The sequence below is a fragment of the Papaver somniferum genome, chromosome 3 (assembly GCF_003573695.1).
Source record: "Papaver somniferum cultivar HN1 chromosome 3, ASM357369v1, whole genome shotgun sequence".
Taxonomy (NCBI): Eukaryota; Viridiplantae; Streptophyta; class Magnoliopsida; order Ranunculales; family Papaveraceae; genus Papaver; species Papaver somniferum.
The window spans coordinates 406,554-416,981 of record NC_039360.1 but is presented as its reverse complement, the minus strand read 5'-3'; the positions used below and the strand labels follow the sequence as shown (position 1 = coordinate 416,981).

The window sequence follows — 10,428 nt, the reverse complement described above, 5'->3', positions numbered from 1 at the left end:
TTGTTGTTTTCTTAAAGGAATAAGGAAGGAGTTCGGTTACATTTTAGTTCTCAAAACCTTTGCGAACCAACCGAACTGTGGTGGAAAAGTTCGGTTATTTATGAACTCAACATAGTGGCCAAAACAACATAGTTCGGTTAGATTTGAGTTGTTGTTTTCTTAAAGGAATAAGGAAGGAGTTCGGTTACATTTTAGTTTTCAAAACCTTTTCGAACCAACCGAACTGTGATGGAAAAGTTCGGTTATTTATGAACTCAACATAGTGGCCAAAACAACATAGTCGGTTAGATTTGAGTTGTTTTTTTCTTAAAGGAATAAGGAAGGAGTTCGGTTACATTGTAGTTTTCAAAACCTTTGCGAACCAACCGAACTGTGATGGAAAAGTTCGGTTATTTATGAACTCAACATAGTGGCCAAAACAACATAGTTCGGTTAGATTTGAGTTGTTGTTTTCTTAAAGGAATAAGGAAGGAGTTCGGTTACATTTTAGTTTTCAAAACCTTTTCGAACCAACCGAACTGTGATGGAAAAGTTCGGTTATTTATGAACTCAACATAGTGGCCAAAACAACATAGTCGGTTAGATTTGAGTTGTTTTTTTCTTAAAGGAATAAGGAAGGAGTTCGGTTACATTGTAGTTTTCAAAACCTTTGCGAACCAACCGAACTGTGATGGAAAAGTTCGGTTATTTATGAACTCAACATAGTGGCCAAAACAACATAGTTCGGTTAGATTTGAGTTGTTGTTTTCTTAAAGGAATAAAGAAGGAGTTCGGTTACATTGTAGTTTTCAAAACCTTTGCGAACCAACCGAACTCTGATGGAAAATTTCGGTTATTTGTCAACTCAACAAAACAACATAGTTCGGTTAGATTTGAGTTGTTGTTTTCTTAAAGGAATAAGGAAGGAGTTCGGTTACATTTTAGTTCTCAAAACCTTTGCGAACCAACCGAACTGTGGTGGAAAAGTTCGGTTATTTATGAACTCAACATAGTGGCCAAAACAACATAGTTCGGTTAGATTTGAGTTGTTGTTTTCTTAAAGGAATAAGGAAGGAGTTCGGTTACATTTTAGTTTTCAAAACCTTTTCGAACCAACCGAACTGTGATGGAAAAGTTCGGTTATTTATGAACTCAACATAGTGGCCAAAACAACATAGTCGGTTAGATTTGAGTTGTTTTTTTCTTAAAGGAATAAGGAAGGAGTTCGGTTACATTGTAGTTTTCAAAACCTTTGCGAACCAACCGAACTGTGATGGAAAAGTTCGGTTATTTATGAACTCAACATAGTGGCCAAAACAACATAGTTCGGTTAGATTTGAGTTGTTGTTTTCTTAAAGGAATAAAGAAGGAGTTCGGTTACATTGTAGTTTTCAAAACCTTTGCGAACCAACCGAACTCTGATGGAAAATTTCGGTTATTTGTCAACTCAACAAAACAACATAGTTCGGTTAGATTTGAGTTGTTGTTTTCTTAAAGGAATAAGGAAGGAGTTCGGTTACATTTTAGTTTTCAAAACCTTTGCGAATCAACCGAACTCTGATGGAAAAGTTCGGTTATTTGTCAACTCAACATAGTGGCCAAAACAACATAGTTCGGTTAGATTTGAGTTGTCGTTTTCTTAAAGGAATAAGGAAGGATTTCGGTTACATTGTAGTTTTCAAAACCTTTGCGAACCAACCGAACTTAGCAACACAAAAACTACCATATTTTTTTACCTCCACAGTTCGGTAACCTGGTATTATTTCACAGGTAACCGAACAAACAAGAATTAACGAGTTCGGTTACCTGCAACATAATACCAGGTAACCAAACCTTCTCCTGGATGTTTTGGAATTTTTTGTGTTGCTGAGTTCGGTTAATTGACCAAATATGCGAAACAACCGAACCTTTGGATTATCAAGTTCGATTCTTTGTGCAATTTAGTCAAATAACCGAACTTCCTAATAGCCAAACACATTTGAGTTTAAAATATCCAAATAACAAAACTAATAGTTCAAAATTTCCTAATAGCCAAACTTCCTAATTTCCAAACGAAACACATATAAGTCAAATAGCAAAACTAATCCAAATCATATGTTATACTAATATATAAGTCTTCCAAACGTAAGGAAACAAACTACCAAATCCGCAATAAAAAAGTCTTCCAACCGTAAAAAAACATAGTACCAAATCCAAAATAAGTTTTCTAAACATAAGAAACCAAAGTACTAATTGTTGCAATCACTCATTTATCACGACCACTTCGTGAAACTTTTCTACTTTTGCGTTTAGGAGCTATAGGTCTTCCTTCATCACTAGGAGTGTCATCTCCACTGCTTTGTTGTTGAACCATCCGACTTGAACCTTCCCCTTCTCTTTGACTCCTCTTCGACGGCATGGTCTGGCTTGGATCAACCTGGCTTGTATCGACAAGGTCAGGATTAAAAACATTAGTCCATTGGTTGTAGAGGTCTGTTTGTTGTCGAGTGTCCATCAGCTCTCCACTCCGGATTTTTGCCATCATTTTCTTCAACAACTTAGCACCTGCCTTCACCTTTTCTCATCAAAAACACAAGTAACTATTATTTTTCAATACTTTTTAACATTTTGAAAAACAAAAATAACAGTAAATATCTTACCGCAGAATTCCACAAGGTCAAGGCCTCATCACCACATTTAGGGGTAGCCTTCTTAGCCTCTTTCTCCATTGTCGTCACCTTTGCTTTATTGGCACGGGCCTGTTGGACATTGTTTATTACACGAGGATGAGATATATGTTCATACCATTCCAAATAACCATCGTCAGCGGCATTTGGCTCATCATACGTATCTTCTACCTCTCCGACTGGAATAAGATAATCCCCAGAGTTGTTCTAGTGGTCCACTGATGGAGCAGGATCGTATTTGGGGGTGAAATTCATCTCGGTGTTCTTAGTTCCGACCTTCTTCACCTTGAAGTTGAATCTTTCCACTTGTGAGACACTTTTGACACAAGAAAGTTGCCTAAGTACTCTTCGAGGATTATACATCGTACAACCCCCAGGATAAAACAACGGTCCATTATAACCCGCAACAGCTGAGAAATGAATAACATCAGCATCCTCCACCTCATCATCTGATGCAATTCTGTAAGGATGGAAAACCACATCTTCCACTGTTAACTTATCCAATGTCTCTCTAAACTCCCACACCTTTTTTTCCTTTTTCTTTTCTTGAGCGTTCAAAAATTCATATTTACCAGCCGTGGGTTTCCCATAAGGCCAAGGAGAGTGAGCATTAGCTAATTGCAGTTTAGGGACGTGGTCATACACCCAAACCTATGAGAAGAGGCAACAAATAATACATAGGCAATATGATTAATAACAATACACATTCATTCACTTATATATTGAAACACACAAACGATAATTTAACAGGGTACCTGAACAAGGGTGTATAAGCCTCCAAAATATAGACACCTAAGCCTCGAAGCTTTTCTGAGTTCCGCAAGAACGAATGAAAGAACCGCAGTGCTCCAAGAATAGTTGTTCACCTGATCCAAGGGGTCCAACAGCTGGAGGTAATGAGCATTTACCACGTGGCCTGAAGTGTCAGGGAAAAATATGGTTCCAAGTTGATATAACAAATAAGCAGTCACATGGTGCTTAATCTTCTCCTCTGTCATCACCAACTTTCCTTTAGAAACCAAATCTTTCGTCCCAGAAAACTCATCAAACAAGGTTTTGAGCTTGATCTTTTTCAACTTCTTCTTGTACGTGCGGTCTTCCTCAAACTCATTATACTCATCACCTTCCTTAGGCTCTTTGTTAGCTCGCCTAAACTCACATTGTGCCTTTCTATCGCTCCACCCTAGACACCTTTCGACTAATTGTTCAAGAAGTTCATAACTCATCGAGGGAATGTATCCATCTTGAACACTTGTTCCTATAATTGGTAGGGTTGTGATTCTAAAACAATCATCCGGAGTTGTTGTCATCTCACCAAAAGGTAGATGAAAGGTATCCGTCTCTGGATAATACCTCTCAGCAAATGCAGAAACAGTGACAACATCAAATTTTTGGTGTGCATGTTGTATCCCGTTCCATAGCACACAATTAAATACCGCCAAGCGGACCTCATCACACTCATTTTCTATTTTCCAAACCTTGTTCTTCTGACGTTTCAAAACACGAACAGCATTTTGATGATCCTAAAAAAACAACATCATATCTTATATGCTAACATATATAAAAAAAACAATATATGACAAAATATAATAAAATGACTGAGAAATCTAAATTTTGATGGTTAAGATTGAACCATACCTTTGTCGCAAAGATCTGGGCAGCCCATGAGTGTTTGTATCCCATCAATACCTCCCCTCCATCTCTTGGAGTACCATAAGTTGGATTCTTTGGCGGCAAACACAAATCCTGCTTAGGAATGTATGAATATCTAGCAGAAGGATTTTTAGGGGCCTTTTTAGGTCTCTTGACCACTATTTCCTCTTGCTCCTCTTCATCCAAGTCCTCCTCTGATTCATCATCATCCTTATCTCCATTCTTGTCTCCTTCTTCCTCATCATCACCATCCTCATCATCGCCACCCCCATTTCCATCTCCTTGAGCTGGTTCATCTTCTCCACCTTGATTGTGTTCTTGAGTGCCAATCTCTTCCACAATCTCTTCATTTACTTGTTCGATTACGTTGTAATCGCCACCCTCATTTCCTTCTCCCTGAGCTGGTTCATCTTCTCCAACTTGATTGTGTTCTTCAATGCCAATTTCTTCCACAATCTCTTTATTTACTCGTTGGATTATGTCGTCGACATTATCTCTATTGACACCATCTTGGATGACAACACCTGGTAATGACCCACGTTCATGCTTAACATATCTGGTTCCACGTTTACGAGCATCTAAATGTATATCGCCTCGAGGCGTGGGAGTTCTCAGCTCTTCCGGTAAAGGTTGCTTTGATTTTGAACATTTTTGACCTCTACCATTAATCAAGAAAACAAAAGATATTAGCTTATCGGAACAAAACAATCAAACAAGAGTAAATGGATAAGATAAGATAAGATAAATAGATGAATTAATCATTAAGCCAAGTAAAAGTCTAGAACTATAAGGGTGGAGTTCGGTTATTTTCCATTTTTTGCGAACCAACCGAACTGCGTTGGGAGAGTTCGGTTATTTATGAACTCAGCATAGTGGCCAAAACAACACAGTTCGGTTAGTTTCCCTTATTTCAAATAAGGGAGAAGTTCGGTTAGTTTCCCTTATTTCAAATTTTATGCGAACCAACCGAACTGTGTTGGCCAAGTTCGGTTATTTAGTAACTCAACATACTGGCCAAAACAACATAGTTCGGTTAGACTGGATTTGTTGTTTTTTATTTTCGTAATAAGGGTAGAGTTCGGTTACATTGTAGTGTTCAAAACTTTTGCGAAACAACCGAACTTAGTTGGATAAGTTCGGTTATATGAGTACTCAACATAGTGGGAAAAACAATACAGTTCGGTTAGACAGAGGAGTTGTTTCTTCTTTTGGGAATAGGGTAGAGTTCGATTACTTTGTAGTTTTTAAAACTTTTGTGAAACAACCGAACACAGAGTTCGGTTACGTAGTTTTAAATCCAAAGCAACCGAACTGTTCTTCGTTTACAGGGAGTTCGGTTAGTACACTAGGTTTTTTGGAAAATCGACCTAACCGAACATGGCTCTGTAACATAGTGTTAAAACCCTATTTTGATGATTTCTATTCGATTGAAGCAATCAAAATCAAATTAAAGTGAAGGGTTTGTTGTAAAATACCTCCGGAGTGGTCCCATGGCAGAATCAGGTTGCGGCGGACGTCTTTTATACTCGATGATGCGTTTAGGTTGCGTTTCAACTTCTTCAACAATTTCACCCGGGAGATTTGCTAGATGCCCTAATGGGGGACCTGTTCCTGGTAATCGATTGGTACTCTTACGACGAACCATTCTTATATTTGATTGATTAATCGACGATGAAAATTTTGTGAATCGACGATTAATCGATGATGGAGAGTTTGCAACGAAGAAGAAGAGAGGAATAGGTTCTCTGCGTTTTTGTTTGTTTTTGTTTTTTTTACATTAGACCTAATATATCACGGTTAGGGTTAGTATTAGGGTTAATGTTAATTAGGTTAAGGGTAAATTAGTAAACTTACTAAGTAGGATTAGTCTTAGGACATCCCTTATCATTGTAGGGTGGGTGGCCTAATAAGACCATGGTCCCCAAAAAATCGTTCTATTGTAATGAGTAAGAATTTTTTTGGGCCCTCAACAGAGCTAGGCCCTGCGCGGTCGCACGGCCTGCACACCCTCAGGCCCGGCTCTGGTTGAGTCCACTATGAAGTGATGACATTTCCTTTGTCTTTGTCAGGTTGAGGAACCAATAAGCTCTCATATTTCGTTGTACATTTTCTTGTATCATCATTCTATTCATGGCGCGAGAGCATACATATGGAAGCAAAAATAGAGCTGACAACAATGAAGACGCATAGAACATCGTTACTACCGTGATGGATACAATTGTTTCTTGAAACTCAGTTAAAAAAAATTAGAGATCGGAGATGGATCTGTCTATATGACTAGTGAGTGATGAACAAAGAACATCTTATTTGAGTTAGTTGGTGGTAAGGTAGGACTATCAGTTGTACTTTTAGAGAAAGACAAGTACAAAATTTCACCACTTCGTTGGTCCATCCCAATGACACTAAAAGGCCAAGAGTGTCCATATTTTCAGTGCAAGTACAGGAGATCAGAGGATCGAATCCTCCTGCATTAGAATTAGAGTATATCGCTGAGTTTTGGACGAAGGAAAATAAAAATTGGCGATACAAACTTCTAGGTTAAAAAGCATTACTGCACTATGTTTTTCAATTTCTGATTTGGGAAAATAATCTAAATGCATAACAAAAAAGCAGGAACATCAAATAAACCATAAACAAACTCCATATATCTCCAAAATAACATTGTTAACCATCGATACATTCTTTAACCACCAACTAACTCAAATAAGTTGAGGATCACATAATTACTGAAAGTGGTTAACGATCCCAATAGAGAGTATTACTAAAAATAACATTATCTCAATCACTTCCTCTCCCAGCCCCTGATTCTTAATCAACCACGACTTCACATCTTTTACCCAAAATCAAGCTACCATTCATCATGGATTTTGGAAATGGACAATTTCTTTGGTGGTCTAAAACCAGTTTCAATGAAGCATATTGCAAACCGCATCTGTTACATCTTAGCTTGGATTTCAGTAATGCAATTCTCTTCTTGTTGGACGGAACCAACACTTTACCATGTTTAGTTAACTCATTAATCACTGTGTCGACATCCTTGAAAAACTCACTTGTGTTTTTGTTGTAAACCCAAGCATCGGGTGTTGAAATAAAGTCCTGTGACAGGACATGCATGTGCACTTGATGCATTGTTTGTCTACCGTGAAAGCCTAACCGGACAGCCTGGTGAGGTTTGTCTTCCAAGTACCTTTGCGCTAGTTCTGTTCCTTCATATCTCATCCTTCGTAATAGTGGTATATCGCACCGTCTTAAATGGCACAAAAACCTTAATTCCTTTTTTGTAGGGATGATGAGTAAGTGCAGATCGGACTTTGGTATCGCATCCCCTACTATCAACATCTCACCTTCATTAATTATATCCAGGATCCAATCCTTATGCTCTCCTCCCGGATCTCTTACCATTTCGCAGAATTTATTGTAGTTAATTTCTTGGTTTTTTGTACTTGCATCTCCTTGATGTTGCAGAGTACTATTAGCAGAACTACTTTCTTCAGCCAAATCTTCATCTTTAACAATTCCTTCTTCAGACATCCGTGCTCTTTTAGAAGAATCACTAGTTTCAGCTAATTCATCATCCAAAGTGCCACTACTTTCATGTTTGCGTTTTAAACCCATGTTTGCTTTCATGTTACTAACAGGTTCTTGTTTTCTACCGCTGCTACTGCTATCATCCTCTTTCTTATCTGCTGGTGCTGGATCTTCTTGATCATCTTCTCGAGAAAACAACTCAGCTAGTGTTGTACTACGCACTTCTTGATTTTCACCTTCTTTATCAACTTCTTTCTTATCTGCTGGTGCTGGATCTTCTTGATCATCTTCTCGAGAAAACAACTCAGCTAGTGTTGTACTACGCACTTCTTGATTTTCACCTTCTTTATCCTCTTCTTTCTTATCTGCTGGTGCTGGATCTTCTTGATCATGGGTTTGAGAAAGCAAGTCAGCTAGTGTTGTCCTACTGCTTGTTCCTTGTTCATCACTTTCAGGTTTTCCACCATCATCAACAACAACATCTTTTCCTATCCTATCTTCCATTATCACAATTTCTTGAATCTCTACCAAAGCTGCTTCTTTGGTTTAATTTTGGACTATTTTCTTTGAGGATTCTGGTTAGTTTCAAAGTAGATTTTTGAAACTAACTTACTGGGTTTTGATTAGAGAGAGTGATCTGATAAATTGATATACTACTAGTCTCGTGTTTTTATAGGGAGGAAATTTGTGGAAGACGGTTTAGTTGCAGCGCTTCTGTCACGTGAGATTTGAATATGTCAAAGGCACTTGGGGTTTTGATATGGGGCACGCCTCAGGCTTGTGTCTTTGTTATGGCTCTTTTCATCCCTTTTTTTACACATAACTGGAGTCCTAATGATACCATTAGCACTCCTTATAGCCTCATATACTACATTATGATTGCAGCTTCTAAATCAGACTCCTTATAGCCTCATATACTACATTGTGATTGCAGCTTCTAAATCAGACTTTAAAAGTAGGTGTAGGCCTTATTTTATGAGAAGAACATGGCTTATGCAGGTATCCGAAGATACCAAAAACCATGTAAAACCTTGTCTAGGTTGCATATCAAGATAATACAGGAAGATGCAACTACTGTACCTGCACATACCTTGGCTTATTGCTCAGATTGTAAGAGCAAAGAGGTAGTAGACACGGCATGCACTCCAGATGTGGGCATGCGTTAGATGCTCACTCCATCGATGAGACATCTGAAATGGAGGACCTTCGCGAATAAGACTGGTGATGATGACCCGTTCGTGTTGGTGGTCCATCAAACACTCTCCTTACCGATGCTGCTTGATACTGCCATAAACACCATTGCTCACATTCTGCCAAACCGATGAATATGTGAAATGAAACACATTATGCTTGCAAACCAAATATCTAGTCAAATGAATGATTCAAATAAAAGGTCTAGTAATCCCAAAAAACCAAAAGGTATTGGATTACCTATAATGCTGTAAATTGGATTGACAAGTGAAAAGCAGCACATCCACTCCAGGAATGAGCTGTTGTCCTGCACATTACATTCCCACAAGCTTTACATGAGCAATGAGAAGTGAGGAGAGGGTTTGAACTGCCAAGACAATGCAGCAACATTCCTAGCATATGCACATCAAGCAGAAATGGGCAGGTCGTGGTGTAATAATTTACAAGCAATGAAGATCGGGTTCAAAAGACATTATATAGAAATTGGGGGATTCACGAAAAGGATAAAATCAGACTGCAATACATTATAACTGAGAAAAATAAAAAATAAATAAATAGAGATAATACTGAGAATATATTCCATTAGATCAATCAAATCAGAACACAAAGAGTTCCAAAAGATCGTAGATCCATAATCCTCCAACACATTTACTCAGAGATTATCAAGCTCGTTCACCTCTGATTCTCCTGGCAAGTTGAATGTCTTTAGGCATCATAGTAACCCTTTTAGCATGAATCGCACAGAGATTAGTATCTTCGAACAAACCAACAAGATAAGCTTCAGCTGCTTCCTGTAATGCCGCAACTGCTGAACTCTGAAACCTTAAATCAGTCTTGAAATCTTGAGCGATTTCACGAACTAATCTTTGAAATGGGAGTTTACGGATCAGAAGGTCGGCACTCTTCTGATACTTTCTGATTTCACGAAGAGCAACAGTTCCTGGCCTGAATCTGTGTGGTTTCTTCACTCCTCCGGTTGCTGGTGCTGATTTACGAGCTGCTTTTTTTGCTAATTGCTTCCTTGGGGCTTTTCCTCCAGTGGATTTCCAAGCTGTTTGCTTAGTACGAGCCATTTAAAAAAAATTAAAGTTGCAGAGATCTGATAAATTTAGGGGTTGGATTCGAAAATAGGAGATTTGTATTTGGGGGAGATTGTGAATTTTATCAACGGTCTAAAAGGTGTCGTACAGATAGGAGGGATTGAGTTTTGTGGTAATCGACGGCTGATACTGGTTGAAATTTTTTGGCGGAGTTCAAAATTTCAAATTTTTGAACAGAATTTGGCAGTGGCTGGATATTTTAACCAAAATTTTGAATTTAGTTGTCGGGGTGCTCAGAAAAGGGAAAGGGAATCGTTTCTTAATGGATTTATACACAGTATGACCAGTTTCCCTTTTGACTAGAAAACTGA

The 10,428-nt window shown here is 38.3% G+C and overlaps 2 protein-coding genes across 2 annotated transcripts; both read right to left on the bottom strand.

Annotated features, from left to right (window-relative positions):
* Positions 1-2,224: 2,224 nt before the first annotated feature.
* LOC113358885 lies at positions 2,225-5,943 on the bottom strand. Its single transcript, XM_026602605.1, has 6 exons — positions 5,825-5,943; positions 4,455-4,956; positions 3,999-4,168; positions 3,014-3,105; positions 2,619-2,824; positions 2,225-2,533 (listed from the first exon to the last, which is right to left on the bottom strand). The coding sequence occupies exons 1-6, from the start codon at positions 5,941-5,943 to the stop codon at positions 2,225-2,227; spliced, it is 1,398 nt and encodes a 465-aa protein (XP_026458390.1).
* A 3,053-nt stretch (positions 5,944-8,996) lies between these two features.
* Positions 8,997-10,090, bottom strand: LOC113358884 (histone H3.2-like). The gene is made up of 2 exons (XM_026602604.1): positions 9,694-10,090; positions 8,997-9,136 (listed from the first exon to the last, which is right to left on the bottom strand). Exons 1-2 carry the CDS (start codon positions 10,088-10,090, stop codon positions 8,997-8,999), a joined length of 537 nt encoding a protein of 178 aa, XP_026458389.1.
* Positions 10,091-10,428: the final 338 nt, after the last annotated feature.

Bases quoted from the DNA above. Each gene is read 5' to 3' on its own strand.
- LOC113358885 (XM_026602605.1), bottom strand. From the start codon at position 5,943: ATGGTTCGTCGTAAGAGTACCAATCGATTACCAGGAACAGGTCCCCCA. The intron at 4,169-4,454 runs GTCAAGAGACCT...TTGTTTTTTTAG, and splicing joins AGGAGCAAGAGGAAATAGTG to GATCATCAAAATGCTGTTCG. The intron at 2,825-3,013 runs GTACGATGTATA...ATCTTATTCCAG, and splicing joins GTTGTTTTATCCTGGGGGTT to TCGGAGAGGTAGAAGATACG.
- LOC113358884 (XM_026602604.1), bottom strand. From the start codon at position 10,090: ATGGCTCGTACTAAGCAAACAGCTTGGAAATCCACTGGAGGAAAAGCC. The intron at 9,137-9,693 runs GTGAACGAGCTT...TCGGTTTGGCAG, and splicing joins ACTTGCCAGGAGAATCAGAG to AATGTGAGCAATGGTGTTTA.